The sequence below is a fragment of the Mauremys mutica genome, chromosome 12 (assembly GCF_020497125.1).
Source record: "Mauremys mutica isolate MM-2020 ecotype Southern chromosome 12, ASM2049712v1, whole genome shotgun sequence".
In the NCBI taxonomy this organism is placed as follows: domain Eukaryota; kingdom Metazoa; phylum Chordata; order Testudines; family Geoemydidae; genus Mauremys; species Mauremys mutica.
The window spans coordinates 30,466,642-30,483,822 of record NC_059083.1 but is presented as its reverse complement, the minus strand read 5'-3'; the positions used below and the strand labels follow the sequence as shown (position 1 = coordinate 30,483,822).

General features: G+C 52.0%; 1 protein-coding gene across 1 annotated transcript; it reads left to right on the top strand.

Moving 5' to 3' along the window:
* Positions 1–2,381: 2,381 nt before the first annotated feature.
* Positions 2,382–16,281, top strand: LOC123346108 (zinc finger protein RFP-like). Its single transcript, XM_044983330.1, has 7 exons — positions 2,382–2,798; positions 6,688–6,783; positions 7,811–8,041; positions 8,485–8,507; positions 9,222–9,337; positions 14,785–14,844; positions 15,711–16,281. The coding sequence occupies exons 1-7, from the start codon at positions 2,382–2,384 to the stop codon at positions 16,223–16,225; spliced, it is 1,458 nt and encodes a 485-aa protein (XP_044839265.1). The 3' UTR covers positions 16,226–16,281.
* Positions 16,282–17,181: the final 900 nt, after the last annotated feature.

Below are 17,181 nucleotides of genomic sequence, written 5' to 3'. Positions count from 1 at the left end.
TCAGAAACCTACACTATATACCAGGGAGTTGGCAAATGCCTGTAAAATGGCTTCATTACCCCTTGAATGGCTGTTTAACAGTTTCAGTGTTGTGCTAATAGGTCTGGCAGGCTGGAGACTTTTTGTCTTTTAAGTACTAGATCCCCTTCCCAGGAAGACTCAGGGCTTGGCTACACTTACAAATTTGCAGCGCTGCAGCAGGGTGTGAAAACACACCCTCTCCAGCGCTGCAAATTGCGGCGCTGCAAAGCGCCAGTGTGGTCAAAGCCCCAGCGCTGGGAGCGCGGCTCCGTTATTCCCCACAGGGAGGTGGAGTACGGACAGCGCTGGAAGAGCTCTCTCCCAGCGCTGGCGCTTTGACTACACTTAGCGCTTCAAAGCGCTGCCGCGGCAGCACTACCGCGGCAGTGCTTTGAAGTGCTAAGTGTAGCCACAGCCTCAGAGCCTGCAGGAAGGGTCAGAAAACTAGTTGGGTGGACACCAAGACCCAGTGGTGCCACACATTTTCAGGTGCCCTACCCAGCTGCCTATGCCTAAGGACAGCCCTGAGAGCCCCCAACCACTTACTGCCCTAGGCCACTGCTTAGTTCGCCTAGTGGTTGCACCGGCCCTGTTCTGATCTCAGATCCACTCTGCCACAATAGAGTCCTGGCTGCAGTGCCCAGCCACAGGAAGCCAGGGCCGCCCAGAGGATTCCGGGGGCCCGGGGTCTTCGGCGGCGGGGGGCCCTTCTGTTCCGGGACCCGCTGCCAAAGTGCCCCAAAGACCCGCGGCGGGGCCCCGAATTACCGCCGAAGCGGGACCCGCCACCGAAGTGCAGCCCGGTCTTCGGCGGTAATTCGGTGGCGGGGGGGGGTCCCTGCCGCGGGCCTTCGGGGCATTTCGGCGGCGGGTCCCGGAACAGAAGGGGCCCCCCGTCGCCGAAGACCGGGCGGCGGCGGCGGCGGCGGGTCCCGCTTCCCCCCCCCGGCCCCGGCCCCGGCCCCAGCCTCAGCCTCTCAGCTCCGTCCCGCTCAGAGCCGCGTGGTGAGGGGGCGGGACTGTGAGCTCCACGCCGAGCAGAGGCAGCTGCCCCACCCCCTCCCCACGCCGCTCTAAGCGGGACGGAGCACAGGCCCCGTTGGAGCTCCCAGCCCCGCCCCCTCACCACGCGGCTCAGAGCGGGGCGGGGCTCAGGGGCCCCGGCGGAGACTCGGCGCTTGATGCGCTGAGGCTCCAGGAGAGGGGCGGAGGCAGGAGCCTCCGCTGTTCTCTTGGGGGCCCCTGCGGAGCCCGGGGCCCGGGGCAAATTGCCCCCTTTGCCCCCCCCCTCTGGGCGGCCCTGCAGGAAGCAGCAGCAGAACGAAGGCATGTGACTGATGGCTCCTGACCTCCAGCCATTCATTCTCCTGCAAAACAAGGAGCAGTGTCAGCCTTTGCCTGTAAGAAAATAATTTCAGCTCACAGCATCCAGCTGCAGGAATGTAGGAATTCCCAAGTGCACTGCATTAAAGAGTCTTCAAAATTGTACCCCACTGCATGACAGCCCTTGTAACCAGCCACATCCCTGGCAAGCGTTCCTTTCTCACCACAGCTGGATTTCCATTTCTGTTCCCAGGTGGCTGCCACCCCAGACTCTCCCAGGCCCCCTCTGTCTGTCTCCAGATCCCCTCCTGCAGCCAGGCTGAACAAGTGGCCTGAGAGCCTTGGGGACAGGAGAGCTCTGGTTAGCCCATCCTCTGTACAGCGCAGGAGCCCCACCCCCAGCTCCCCTCCCATCTGCTGCCATCTACAGAGAGCCAGGAGTCCCCGGGAGCTGGGCAGACTGTGCAGGGAAACAGAAGCAGGAGCCGCCAGGCTAAGAACAGAGGTGACGGCTGCTCTCTTGGCCAGCGCACCCAGCACTGAACCAGGGATCCCTAGAGCTAAAAGCACAGGCTGCCCCAGTTTATGCTAAATATTCAACCCTTTGTAACTGTACCAGCTCCACACACACACCCCAGTGGGTTACACAAGCACCAGAGAGATACGGGTCCTAAGGAGGCTGAAGGCCAGGTAGGAAACAGGCAGTAGGAGTCGACAGCTGGGATTCTCACCCTCCTTGCCAGGCTGCCCCATCAGATCCTCATGTCAGGCAGTGAAACCCCCAGTCGCTTGTTACCCCTTTTTGAGCCAAGGGACTAGTCCAAAGTTTGGGGCCTGGCACATGTTTCAGAGGAGCTGATGACAATTTGGACTCATCACACTTCATTCAAAGGCTCTTTACAGTCCCCAGAGAAGAAATCACATGAGACCACACCCAGAAAGGAAACGCCTAATGGTACAAAGTTCAATCAGCCCATTTCTGAGAAAAAGAAAGTGAAACTAAACTCCTCTCTTGTCGCTTTCCTGCACTAGAGGTCATGGCTGCTGCGAATCCAGCAAAAACGCTCCAGGATGAACTGACCTGTTCCATCTGTCTGGAGTATTTTAAAGATCCGGTGTCTCTAGACTGTGATCACAATTTCTGCAGAGCCTGCATCACCCAGTGCTGGGAGGGATTGGCTACCAACGTCTCCTGCCCTCAGTGCAGAGTGACTTTTCCCCAGAAGAACCTCAGGCTGAACAGGCAGCTCAGGAATGTTGTGGAAGCAGCCAGAGAACTCAGGTTGTCCTCAGGGAGGGAACCAGAAACAGAGGGACTGTGTGAGAAACACAAGGAGCCTCTAAAACTGTTCTGCAAAGAGGACGAAATCCCCATCTGCCTGGTGTGTGACAGATCCAAGAAGCACAGAGATCACACCGTCATTCCTGCAGAGGAAGCTGCCGAAGAATTCAAGGTAGGAAAATAACCTATTGTTATTTTTATAACCAGAGCCTTGGGGAACTCACCTTCCCCCAGTATTAGAAGAAGTGAGGTTTTTACCCACAAAAGCTTATATGCCCAAATAAATCTGTTAGTCTTTAAGGTGCCACCAGACTCCTTGTTTTTGTAGATACAGAGTAACAGGGCTACCCCCGATACCCAGCATTAGCATTTCCTTTAGCCTCAGACAGCCTCTCAGTGAGCTCCATTGGAGAGAACAAGGGGTTTCAGGCCTAGGGAGGTTTCCCAGCAACTGGGAATCCTCCCAAGGCTCATGCAGGTGGAGAAGTGTGGCTCTCCATAAACATCCTAAGGCTGACATGTTGGAGTGAGGGGGACTGATGAACCTGCATGCCACCCTCCTGCTCCCCATACGCAAAGTCCTGAGCGCTGAAGGACCCCACCCTTCTCTGTCTGCCATTCCCCACTTCCACCACCTCCCAAATCTATAAACACCATGTCCGTGCCCCCCCTCTTCTGGGGGCTGAGGGAGCAGTAGCTGGGGCTGTCCTGTTGGCACTCATCCTCTTCAACCTTTTCCTGCAGAGCTCCTCACACAGACAGGAAGGGAGCTCCACCCTCATGAAACTTGGGGGGGGGGGCACAGGAATGGAGCTCCCATCTGCAACCATAGGTGCCGACTCCGTGGGTGTTCCGGGACTGGAGCACCCATGGGGAAAAATTGGTGAGTGCTCTGCACCCACCTCACCTCACCTCCACTCCGCCTCCACCTCCTCCCTGGAGCATGTCGCGGCTCCACTTCCCTCCCCACCTTCCCAGTGCTTCTTGCCGTGAAACAGCTGATTCATGGTGGCAGGCACTGGGAGGGACGGGGGAGGAGGGGGAACACAACACATTCGGGGAAGACAGAATCCACACAGGCTTTTCTGTGGCCAGTAACACCCCTGCTCTCCCAGCAGTGACTCCCAGGTCTTCTAATCTGGAGGTCGGCCGTATCACCCTGAAGAAAATCCAAGGCCTCGTCCCTCTGGCCCTCCATAGGCCTCTGTTTTACCTATCTCAGGCCTGGTTGGATTACATGAAACCCCCCTCTCTCCCAATCACTGCTCCTTCATTGTCCTCACCTGGGGAGGAGAACTGGTTTATCACAGGTGGGGCTGAGACCCCTCTCTCTTTATAGGGCCAGACACCCTATGACCGGCATTGTTCCTCTTCGACGTCTCCTGAGGCCACAGGGAGAGAGTCCTAGGCCTGCAGATTTCAATTTGGAGATTTTGGCCATAGATTTCAGTGTGGAAACCATATGCCCATAAAGATTTCCATCTTGACATTAATAATGACAATAATAATTTGTAATCAATAGAATGTTCTGATTTCTATTGCAGTGGCATCTCTGGGCCCCAGGGAGAGATTAGGGCCCTGTGTTGTGCCAGGCACTGTACAGAGATAGAATCATAGAATGTCAGGGTTGGAAGGGACCTCAGGGGGTCATCTAGTCCTACCCCCTGCTCAAAGCAGGACTTAATCCACTAGCCGTCCTGCTGTCCGCTCTGCTCTCCCGCGCCTCTCCGCTAGCCGTCCTGCTAGCCACTCACCAACTTGTCTTCAGCCTCCCCAACTTAACACATCTCTCAGTGATCTCAACTCTTAGTAACTTCAGCACTCAGTGAGTTTAGCTGGTAGCAGGGGAGCCTCAGTGCTGGTGCACCACTAGCCCAAGGTAGGTCTAATGCTTAGATCCAGGTATCAGAGATTTCAGCTCTGCAGCCTGTAACAAGACTCCTAGTGGAGTCAAAGTTAGTTCTGTTATTGCACAGTGGAGAGAGGAGGGGTCAAAGTGGTGTTAAGTGCCCTCAGAAGGGGCCCACACTACCAGGTACACATATGTCCCCAGTTCCAAGTCAGGCAAAGAGCCCACAGTCACAGTCTAATGAAGACAACATTCAGCAGGCGGATAAAGAAAGAACCAGGGCTGGGCGTGGGGGACACATAAAGAGGGTGCTGTTTGCATACACTGGCAATCGCAATATGTCATCATGGGTGGCCACCATTCCATATTTCAAAGCTGTCCATTTTCCATGGTGCAGACTTAGGTGCCTGTACTTTTCTATGGGGAATGTTTTAGGTGATGGAGTGGTAGCAGGCACGAGGGGGAGTCCATGGTTCAGTCTCCTCTCCCTCCTGTGAGCTTGGCAGGAATTTCAGAATCAGGGTCAGGGAGTCGAGACCCCCTTGGGTGCTATTTCCCAAATGGTGGCTTGTGACCCACCAGTGAGTTGTGGGAAGTTGTAGATGGGTTGTGGGCTTGGTGCGGAGGGGCAGCCGTGTGGGGACGGGAGTGGTAGCTTCTGTCCCGCAGGGCTGAGTCCAGCTCTCCACAGAGGGAGCCTGTGAAAAAGTTCCAGCATGAACCTATTTGTCCCATCTGTCTGGATTATTTCAGAGAACCTGTCACTCTGGAGAGTGGGAACATTTTCTGCCAAACCTGCATCACCCAGAACTGGGAGTAATCAGCTATCGCTGTGTCCTGACTGAGCAATAATTAAGAAAGGCCATTAGGAGGGAAGGATGCCTTGATAAAGGTGGCAGGCCCTGCAGGGAGATGATATTTTCCACTGGGATTCTGAACTCCTGTGCTGCTCCATGAGGGGTTAAACTGAGATGCTGCCGGCCTGCACTAGAGGAGATCACTGTTCTAAACACCATGTGGACTCTGAGCACCTTGAGTCCTCACACAAAAGGGCTCCAGACAGTGCAGGTCCATACCAAATACCATGGGGATCATAGGCGCCGACTCCATGGGTGCTCCAGGGCTGGAGGACCCACGGGGAAAAATTAGTGGGTGCTCTGCACCCACTGGCAGGCAAGCTCCCCGCCCCCCGCCTCCTCCTCCTCCCCTGAGCATGCTGCGTCCCCGCTCCTCCACCTACCTCCCAGCACCTCCCACCTGGCCATCACCAAACAGCTGTAGCAAGCTCCAGGAGGGATGTGGGGGAGGAGTGGGAATGTAGTGCACTCAGGAGAGGAGGCGGGGATTTGGGAAGGAGTTGAATAGGGCGTGGGGGGAGTTGGGGCAGGGACTTTGTGGAGGGGGTTGGAATGGCGTTGGGTGGGGGTGAGGCAGGGGTGGAGTCAGGGCTGGGCCGGAGGCAGAGGGGGGTGAAGCACCCACCGGCACCATAAGAAGACAGCACTTATGATGGGGATTAGACTGGGTTTTAGCAACACTAACCCCTGGGCGGTGGTCACCAGGGTCAGGCTGAAGAACCAGCCAAACTGGTTCCATTAATCTTTACACTGCTCTCCCACAATGCGGCATTTTGAAATCTCTAGAACTCACTGCTTCTGGGTGCTGAGCTGGGGAACAGGTACCCAGGCAGCCCTGCCTCTGTAAGGGTCAGGGACAGAACCAGGGCAAACCCCGACTGTTCTTGACAACAATGAAAACATCGAATGTGGTTTGCCCTAATGCCCAAGCCAATTCTATCCACCCAGTCCAGTCCCCAGGGGTCCAGGTCTGAAATTCAGTGGAAATTGGGCTCTTTTGAGAATCCCAGACCATATTTCAAGCCCTGGAGGTTTCTGGGATTTCTATTACTTTGTTTGTTAAGCCTCCTCAAAAACAGAATATTTCACAGTGAAATAAAAATCCAAGCATGTGATGCCAGTGTCATGTTGGTATAAATCAATGAGGAAAAAAGGTCAAACAATTTCAAAGAGTCTGAAAATGAAACACTTCCAGTGTCCATTAATATGACTGCAATTCCTTGGTATCACGGATATCGTAAAGCTACTGGGTTCTCCACTCATCAGTAGAGTGTTTGTGTTGGAAAAGCTCCCCCTCCCACTCACACTCTCACGCCTAACAATAACACCACTCAACTCAGTTTCTGTTTCTTCAGGAAAAGATTCAGGCCCATTTGAAGATGCTGAGGGAAGAGAGAGAAAAGCTGCTGGGATTGAAAGTGAGAGAAGAGAAGAGAAGCCTGGAATATCTGGTAGGGGCCCGTCATTATTAACTTGCATTTGTAATGAGCCGGATGGAGGGGCGTTCTGAATCAGAGCAATAACGAGAGGCAGGGCAATCTAGAGGCTCAATTACATTTTATCTCAATCCGTGGGGGCGGGTAAAGCAGAAATCCGTTAAGTGGGGAATAATCACAAGTAAATCAAAATTAGTTGTTTTAGCAGGAATTACTATTAGGCCTACACCATAAACCAGTGGGTTTCAACCTTTTTGCATTTGATAATTTTGAACTGGGGGTGCAGAGACCCCTTTGGAAATCCATTGTCTGTACAGACCACAGGTTGAAACCCGCTGCCATAAACTACTGTAACTATTATTCTTATCTATTGTATATTTACTACTGTTAGCTTAATTACACTCTCTTCATAGGAAACAATTTACATTCATGAAATAACATAATTTTGAATTAGAAAATCCAGTGCACTAAAACAAACCCTCACTGTTACACATTCACGCTTCAGTTTCAGTTTTCATTGTCTGTTAGCTCAGAGTTTGGGGGATGTTCAATTAAACTTGAGGAATCCCCTTGTGCAATCTTTGTTTACTGTTTTGAGTTACAGCTTTAATAGAAACATGTATCTCTGGCTGTGAAGTCTTCATTTCTTGACTGAACAATTATCCCTCTGCTCATTTCTGGCTTGCAGTCCCATTGTGCTCTGACAATCTCTCCATTCCTGTCATTCACCTTTTATGCCTGAGGGTGTTGTCCAGATGTGTTGTTTTACAGTCCTTAGTATTTTCTTATTTTCACGTCCCGCTACTTTGGATCTCCAACTCTAAAGCCATTGATAACGGACTATCCAGGCCATGTCAGACATGGGAACGTCCCGTTATGAGATTCTGGGGCCAAATGGAAAGGTGTGAGATAATTCTCTCAGGATATTGTTCAGAATCAGATGACTTAGAATTTGGAAAAAAATTCTTCCTCCAACACACTCCAACATACCCCAGGCTCCACCCATGTCCCTGACCAGCCCTTTCCCTATTTTCCTTCACAGAAACAAGCACAAACCGAGAGGCAGAAGATCATATCTGAATTTCAGCAATTGCGGCAGTTCCTGGAGGAACAAGAGCGACTCTTGCTGGCTCAGCTGGAGAAGCTGGACAAGGAGATAGTGAAGATACAGAATGAAAGTGTCAGTGAAGTATCTGAGGAAATTTCCCGTCTTGGTAACCTGATCAGTGAGATGGAGGGTAAGTGTCAGAAGCCAGTGACTGAATTGTTGCAGGTGAGACTGAGGCTTTGGCTACACTTACACTTCAAAGCGCTGCCGCGGCAGCGCTGCCGCGGCAGCGCTTTGAAGCGCTAAGTGTAGTCAAAGCGCCAGCGCTGGGAGAAAGCAAATTTGTAAGTGTAGCCAAGCCCTGAGTGAGAAATACTCCAGATCCCAACACAGAGACAAGACTGCTCCTAAAACATGGGCACGGGAGTCTAGCAGTCAGAGATCACCACGTAACTCAATGTGTATTGCAGAGATGTGAATGACTATCATTTCTGAAAAGTTACAGACACTGTGATGTAAAAGGTGGAAAAGCCTCATTAGCTCAGCAAATGCATGGTCCTGGGGCCAGATCACAGCCTCTTTTCCCCATAGTTGCTATATCTCTTCTTCTGGAATTCAAAGTGTGTCAGGTGGGACAGAAATTCCCTCTCTCTATTTCTCTCCTCTAGGATGTCAGAAGCACTTGGAGCAGGTACGTGTCTCTCTCTTACTCCCCTTCACACTTCACAATGCTGGGAAAGAGCTTGGAGATGATGTTACCACCCAGGGCTCCTACAGAAAAATGTGTGGAGAAGGTCATATTTTGGATACAAATCTCTCTGATCAACTTCATCCTGAGGTTCTCACCCTTTTATAGAAGACTCTGGAATTCTCCATTCTGTGGGAAGGACTGACCTCAAGTATTTCCTAGAAATGTCAGATCCCTGGAGGACTGGCTGCCTGAGGATTGTGAGGATGGAATATGGGCCTGTCACTGCTGGGGCACTGGTCACTATTCAACCCAGGGCAGCAGTGGTCAAGAGTCTTTCCCACCTGAGGACTGTTTGGAGGCCTGTGTGGAATGAGCTGGGGAGGGGAGAGTTGGTGTCTCAGTCTAGTTCCTAGTGGACAGATTTCTACACTTCATCTGGGAACCTCCTATCCCTCAGAGCATGGCGGCCAAGGAGTGAATTGGCCATGGAGACTCAATTCCCCTTTGTCCCCAGAGCTGATCTCTCCAGGCCAGAGCAGAAGGATAATAATGGGTCCTTTGTGGGGGGCAGAAAGGGTTCACTGCCATGGCCTTGCTCTGAAGCTGGGAGAAGTAGAGGAATTCTAATTCTAGACCCATTAGAACAGTAAGTCAGTAGCCAGAATTTATGAGTCAATAAATGAAATATAACTGTGTCGAATTGTTTCTCTCTAGATCTGGGAAGGGGAAGTTCCAGCAGCCAGAGGAGATTTCTCCTAAGTTAGAATTAAGACTCAGTGATTTGTCCCAGAAAACTGTTGCTTTAATGGAGACTCTCAGGAAGTTCAAAGGTACTGAGAAGGGACCTAGGAGGGGAAATTGGGATGAGCCGCTGAGACTGTGGGAATAGAATGGGTCTGGCCAATTGGTTGATAATTAGATGATGGATCTATTTAATTGTTGGGTGATAATGACACATACTTGGGGTCCAAGAAACTCCAGTTGACTAATCCAAACTTTTATTTGTACCACAAGCATGCCTTGCCATTGCAATTACTATTCAAGGGTATGGCTACACTGGCGATTTGCAGCGCTGGAAAGCCTCCACCAGCGCTGCAATTAGTAAGTGGCCACACCTGCAAGGCACTTCCAGCGCTGCAACTCCCTGGCTGCAGCGCTGGCCGAACACCCCTCTCGGCATGGGGAATAAGGATTCCAGCGCTGGTGCTGCAGCGCTGGTCATCAAGTGTGGCCACACACCAGCGCTGTGATTGGCCTCCAGGGTATAAGGATGTATCCCAGAATGCCTGTTCAGCCACTCTGCTCATCAGGTCAGACTCTACTTCCCTGGCCTCAGGTGACCCGCCCTTTAAATGCCCCGGGAATTTTAAAAATCCCCTTCCTGTTTGCTCAGCCAGGTATGGAATGCAATCAGTGAATCTTTACAGGTGACCATGCCTCCACGTGGCAAACGAGCCCCAGCATGGAGCAATGGCGAGCTGATGGACCTCATCAGTGTTTGGGGGGAGGAATCTGTGCAGGCACAGCTGCGCTCTAGCCGTAAGAATTATGATACCTTTGCCCAGGTATCGAGAGCCATGATGGAAAGGGGCCATGAGCGTGACGCGGTGCAGTGCAGGGTAAAAGTAAAGGAGCTGCGGAGTGCCTATTGCAAAGCACGCGAGGGAAACCGCAGATCCGGCAGTGCCCCCACGACCTGCCGCTTTTACAAGGAGCTGGATGCGATTTATGGGGGTGACCCCTCTGTAAATCCAAGGACCACGATGGACAGTTCAGAGCCGGTAGAGGAGGGGGAGGGGGAGGGGGAGGCAGACAGTGAGGCTACTGTGGTGGGGGAAGCCAGCCCGGAGGAGGCATGCAGTCAGGAGCTCTTCTCAAGCCAGGAGGAAGCTAGCCAGTCGCAGCCCCTGGAACTTGGTGCAGAAGAATCACAGGAGCAGGTCCCAGGTAAGCAGCTTTTATTGCAATGCAAAGGTTTGGGGAGATTCGGGGGGATGGTATGGCTGCATGCCTGCATGCCTAGACATGGAATATCCCATTGATGTGGTCTATCACGTCGCAGTAATCTGCCTCTGTAATCTCTTCAAAAGTTTCTGCAAGAGCATAGGCAATTCGCGTGACCAAGTTTAAAGGGAGAGCCATTGTGGTCCCTGTCCCATTCAGGCTAACGCGTCCGCGCCACTGTTCCAGGACGGGTGGGGGAACCATGCTTGCACAGAGGCACGCTGCATAAGGACCCGGGCGGAATCCGCATTGTTGTAGGAAACCCTCCCTTGCTTCTTTGGTAACCCGCAGAAGGGAGATATCTTCCAGTATTAAGTCCTGTGGGAAATGGAGGGAGTGTTTCAGTGCTGGTTTCCCCAACTGCATAGCGCGGCAGGCAGGAACCCCAGGAACCCCAGGGTTAACAAAGCCCCGAAACAGGCAGTCTAGCCATGAAGCAAGAAGCACCCTGCTCGAGCAGACCGCGGAAGGAAAGCCCAGGGTTAATTCCTGAGGGAGATGGAGGTGCTGCGTTTAAGAAAGCACCCCCCCTGCTCGAGCAGACCGCGGAAGGAAAGCCCAGGGTTAATTCCTGAGGGAGATGGAGGTGCTGCGTTTAAGAAAGCACCCCCCCTGCTCGAGCAGACCGCGGAAGGAAAGCCCAGGGTTAATTCCTGAGGGAGATGGAGGTGCTGCGTTTAAGAAAGCACCCCCCCTGCTCGAGCAGACCGCGGAAGGAAAGCCCAGGGTTAATTCCTGAGGGAGATGGAGGTGCTGCGTTTAAGAAAGCACCCCCCCTGCTCGAGCAGACCGCGGAAGGAAAGCCCAGGGTTAATTCCTGAGGGAGATGGAGGTGCTGCGTTTAAGAAAGCACCCCCCCTGCTCGAGCAGACCGCGGAAGGAAAGCCCAGGGTTAATTCCTGAGGGAGATGGAGGTGCTGCGTTTAAGAAAGCACCCCCCCTGCTCGAGCAGACCGCGGAAGGAAAGCCCAGGGTTAATTCCTGAGGGAGATGGAGGTGCTGCGTTTAAGAAAGCACCCCCCCTGCTCGAGCAGACCGCGGAAGGAAAGCCCAGGGTTAATTTCCATTACCATTTCTGGGAGGCTGTGAATTCTCGAGTAGTTGCTGAAATGTGTGAGGAATGCTTGTGAGACTTTAAAATAACTTCAGATTATACACAATGGAAGCTCTCTTAAATGTATCATTTGCTGTTTTTTTACAGTGACCTTGAGTAGTCCTGGGCCAGTCTTATCAGTGACTGAAAGAAAGCTGCAAAACCTGAGGAGGAAACCGAACAAGAGCAAAGAAGAACTGGTGAAGGCAGTTATGAACCAGTGTGCAACAGAGAATAAAAATGCGCAGGAATGGAGAGAAAAGATGCATCACTGGAGGCAAACAGAAAGCAGGAGAAAGGCGTTGACGCTGAAGAAAACCACGAGGCAGCTTATAAACCTCATTGCGCGCCAAACAGACTGTATGCAGTCAATGGTAGCAATGCAGGCAGAGCACTACCGTGCCAAACCCCCACCCTCCCAAACCTCTTTCCCCTATGCACCAATGTCAGCTCCAAGTCCCGTTCCCCAGCATCCAGGTTCTTACCTACACCATCACCAGCTGCCCCCGACACCTGTACGGTCACCTATGAGCCCAGAGAACTACGACCCTTACCCTCTGCACTCAACCCCCATCACCATGCAACAGTACAATCCTGAAGTGCACAGCACTCCTGGCAGTACATATGAGAAACTATGAATGTACAGTTCAACAACCAACCCCCCTGCCCGTGTACTTCATTTTTTTTAAATAAATGATTTCTTTGATTATGAATCAGTTTTTATTATTGCATAAACTGAAAGATAACAAACCCCAATGAAAACACAGGTAACAAACATCAAGGAAAACACAGGCACTGAAAAGCACTGTAACCAGTGCACGTCACTCCTGGTCAAGGCAAAAAAACATTACTGTTGGCTTTCAGCCTCAAATTTCTCCCTCAAGGCATCCCTAATCCTTGTTGCCCTGTGGTGGGCGTCTCTAGTAGCCCTGCTGTCTGGCTGTGCAAATTCAGCCTCCAGGACTTGCACCTCGTTGGTCCATGCCTGGCTGAATGCTTCACCCTTCCCTTCACAAATATTATGGAGGGTACAGCACGCGGATAGAACCGCGGGGATGCTGCTTTCCCCCAAATCTAGCTTCCCATAGAGACATCTCCAGCGAGCTTTTAAACGGCCAAAAGCACACTCCACAGTCATTCGGCATCGGCTCAGCCTGTAGTTGAAACGGTCCTGGCTCCTGTTCAGCTTCCCTGTATATGGTTTCATGAGCCAAGGCATTAATGGGTAAGCGGGGTCCCCAAGGATCACAATGGGCATTTCAACGTCCCTTACTGTGATCTTTCGGTCTGGGAAAAATGTACCTTCCTGCATCTTCCTGAACAGGCCACTGTTCCGAAAGATGCGTGCATCATGCACTTTTCCAGGCCAGCCTGTGTAAATATCAATGAAACGCCCACGGTGATCCACAAGCGCCTGGAGAACCATAGAGAAATACCCCTTGCGATTAATGTACTCGTAGGCTAGGTGGGGTGGTGCCAGAATAGGAATATGCGTCCCATCTATTGCTCCTCCACAGTTAGGGAAACCCATTTCTGAAAAGCCATCCACAATGTCCTGCACGTTCCCCACAGTCACGGTTCTCCTCAGCAGGATGCGATTAATGGCCCTGCAAACTTGCATCAACACGATTCCAACGGTCGACTTTCCCACCCCAAACTGGTTCCCGACCGACCGGTAGCTGTCTGGAGTTGCCAGCTTCCACATTGCAATAGCCACCCGCTTTTCCACCGTCAGGGCAGCTCTCAATCTTGTGTCCTTGCGCCGCAGGGTGGGGGCGAGCTCAGCACACAGTCCCATGAAAGTGGCTTTTCTCATACGAAAGTTCTGCAGCCACTGCTCGTCATCCCAGACTTCCATGACAATGTGATCCCACCACTCACTGCTTGTCTCACGAGCCCAAAAGCGGCGTTCCACGGTGCTGAGCATTTCCGTTACCGCCACAAGCAATTTCATGTCACCCGCTTTAGGAAAATCCATATCATCATCGGAATCCTCACTGTCACTTTGGAGCTGAAGGAGTAGCTCAACTGCCAAACGTGATGTGCTGGCGACAGTCAGCAGCAAATTCCTCAGCAGCTCAGGCTCCATTTCACAGCGTGCTGAACTCACAATGGCAAGAAACGTGGACGGCGAAACTGAGATTGCTGGGAAGTGAAGCGATGCACCACGGGGCGTTGGAACAGGAAGCGGAATGACCCACACACTTCCTTCCCCTTCCCACAATACTGAGCGCCAAAACGGCGCCAAAACGGGATGAGGTGCTCTGTGGGATAGCTGCCCACAATGCACCTCTCAGTACAGCGCTGGAAATGCTGCCAATGTGGCCACACTGCAGCGCTGGTAGCTGTCAGTGTGGCCACACTGCAGCGCTGGCCCTGCACAGCTGGATGACCAGCGCTGCAAACTACCAGCGCTGCAAACCGTAAGTGTAGCCATACCCCAAGTAAGAAATTACAGACATACCTTATAGATGTACTGGCCAGTTACCTTCTTCTGGGGCATAGTTGCATCACAGGGAATTTCCTGTGAAGTTCAGGTTCCTCTTTACAGATCCAAATTACATATTTATTAGATTTTTCAATCATCTTTGACTGTTACAAATATTAAGTATTTTATATAACCCGTACAATAAACATTCATGATCTTTTTATTTGGCAGGGCTTTTGCTATACAAGCTATTTTCATGTTATTGGTCTCTTTTTTTATTGGTTTATTGCTACGGATTAAGTATAGGTCACTTTGACCCTGTTCTCTGCATTGGGGTTTTGGACTTTGCTAATTGCTCCTGGGCTGTACATTTTGGGTGTCTGATGTCTTTAAGGTTTCAGAGGGGTAGCCGTGTTATTCCCAAGTCTTTGCAGGCTCTGGGTCTAGATTACAGCAAAGGGCAGAAAGTGAATGAGAGAAACCAACTGGAGTCTGAAGGGTGGGAGGGGATGAGGAGGGGAAAAATAAATCTCACTTACAGAGCATCTGTCCTGGGTCCGGCTGCAAGGATTCTGGCTCCGTTGCTGAGAAATGCCTGATTGAGAGGGGAAATAGGTTTCAGACCTTTTTATATTAAATATCTGAGTGCTTCTCGAGGTGTTTCTCTGTCATAATTAAATCACAGTTCTAGGAGTTGAAAGTGGGGATGCTGAATATGAAAGCCTGAACTCCTTTCTCCTTCCCCCCTCCAGACACTCTGCCGTCTGCACTAGAGACAAAAAGAGGAGAATCCCTAGGAACATTCAGACAGGGTGAGATTGCAGCTGGAGATTGTTTTTAAATGATCAGAAAATGTCTTCATGAGATTGTAGCTAAAGTTACCAACCAAACCGATACCGACCATGACACACAGAGCCCTAAAAACAACACACTGAACAGTGAGGCGCTCCCATGCGGAACTCACACAAACACTCCTGACACCAACCTTAGTGCTGAGTTCATGCCCACGCTGCTGAACAGAAACATTCTCCCTGAGCAGCCTGTGAACAGAGCTCCCTGCCTGTAGGGCTGACATATACCTCTGCTTTACTCCAGTGCAGGGGGTCTCCCCATCACTCTTCTGCAACATCCTGCCTTTCCTCTGGGCAGGGCTGGGCTCCGCCATTGGAGCTGCTCACTGCTTCCTGGAGTGGGGAGACTCCCTGCGAGGCTGTCAGCTCCTCCCTTCTCTATAGGTTGGGGATGGGGCTACCCCACCGAATGACATTTCCTTTTCCCTTTTCTTAATTGGCTCTTCCTACTCTGGCTGGGGAGTGGAGGCTGCATTTAGGGGAGGGAGCTTCCCTCTGGGGTTCAAAGTTGGTACCTGCCTCCTCTGCTCCCTGCTCACTAAAACCTTCCTTGCTGTGTCTGATGCTGGGAATGGAGCAGCCCCAGGATAGAGAGCAGAGAGCTGAAGCTTCAGCAAGCAAATTAAAAATGAATGAAGTGGGTCCCATTACACTGACTGAAGAACTGCAGTGACGTCCCTGCTCAGTCTCAGGTGCCCAAGACAGAGGCAGCTCCCTGGGATCCAGGACTATCTCAGCCAGAACTGGGCTGCTGGGAAGTGTGAAAATTGTCCCAGCCTCCCCCAGGGCTGAGCTCTGCCCCTAATGCTCTGATTCTCTCTCCCCAGCGCATGTGACTCTGGATCCAGACACGGCTCATCCCCACCTCGTCCTGTCTGAGGATCGGAAAAGTGTGAAATGGGGAGACACACGGCAGAATCTACCCAACAACGCGGAGAGATTTGACTGTTGGGCCTGTGTGCTGGGCTGTGAGGGATTCACCTTGGGGAGACATTGCTGGAAGGTGGAGGTGGGGGATGGGGCAGGCTGGGCTGTGGGGGTGGCCAGAGAGTCTGTGGGGAGGAAGGGATGGATCAGCCATCGCCCTGAGGTGGGGATCTGGACTGTGGAGCTATGGGAGGGTCAGCTCCGGGCTTTCACCTCCCCTGTGACCCCCCTGCCCCTGAGCAGGGCCCCCAGCAGGATCCGGGTTTGTCTGGACTGTGACCGGGGGCAGGTGACATTTATCGATGCTGGTGCTGAGGCCCCGATCTTCACTTTCCCGCCGGGCTCCATCCCTGGGGAGAGAATCCGACCCTGGCTCTGGGTTTGGCTGGGATCCGGGCTCAGCCTGTGTCCCTGAGCAGGGCCGGGCAGGAATATCTCATTGGGGAACCAGACATCAGCCTTTTTAACCTCACACAACCCAGTCTCTATGACCTTGGAGGACTCCTGTTTACCCAGCTCCTGGCACCTCATCTCTATGACCTGTGGAAGACCCTCCTCTTTCATGCAGTCTCAAAGATGGGAGGGGGAAGAACCCCTGGTGCTGCAGAGGGGCCCTGAAGGGCTGATGTGGGGGCTGGGCAGGAGGCAGAACTAACAGCCAGGCTGGGACAGGCGCAGGTGGGGATGCAGGGACACAGTGTGAATCAATCAGGGTTTGGGCGCTTGGGGAGAAGCAGCAGCAGGGACCAGTTTGTACAGATCTGTGGGATTAAATGGGGCGGGTCCAGTGCCCCCAAAATGATGTGATGCCTTTTATGAGACATAAAAATAAACATGATAATAAATGTTGAGTTCTTTCGATTTGTCTTTTGGCTTCTCAGCCTTTTCTGCTGCACACAGATCACATTTTAAGTTTTCCTTTGCAACCAAGAGAACCAGAAACTTGCTTTGTTTAGGAAATGGAAGCCAAGAGTCTCACTTCATCACATGCTTCCAGGAGCTGGGGCTTTAACAAACACACCAAATATCAGGCAAAACCATGCTCTGAAGTGTCCCTGAAGTGTTGGCCAGAGGCTGGTTGTGGGCGACAGGGGACGGATCACGTGATGATTACCTGTTTTGTTCATTCCCTCTAGGGCACCTGGCTTTGGCTACTGTCAGAAGACAGGACACTGGGCTAAATGGAACATTGGTCTGACCCAGTATGGCCATTCTTGTGTTCACGAGACTCATTATTAAATCATGAATGCTGGCAACACTATTTACACAGAGCCAGAGCAGCCTTAGTGTATGTTAGAAACAGGCTTTCGGAAAAATTCATTCCGACTTAACCACATTTTTGGCCTGTGGATTGAATATCCCTGGACTTGG

What these genes read in the sequence shown, in the direction of transcription:
- LOC123346108 (XM_044983330.1), top strand. Translation starts at nt 2,382, where the DNA reads ATGGCTGCTGCGAATCCAGCAAAAACGCTCCAGGATGAACTGACCTGT. An exon ending in CAGTGACTGAATTGTTGCAG is followed by an intron (nt 8,042 to 8,484) that starts GTGAGACTGAGG and finishes TCTCTCCTCTAG; the next exon opens with GATGTCAGAAGCACTTGGAG. An exon ending in CCTAGGAACATTCAGACAGG is followed by an intron (nt 14,845 to 15,710) that starts GTGAGATTGCAG and finishes CTCTCTCCCCAG; the next exon opens with CGCATGTGACTCTGGATCCA.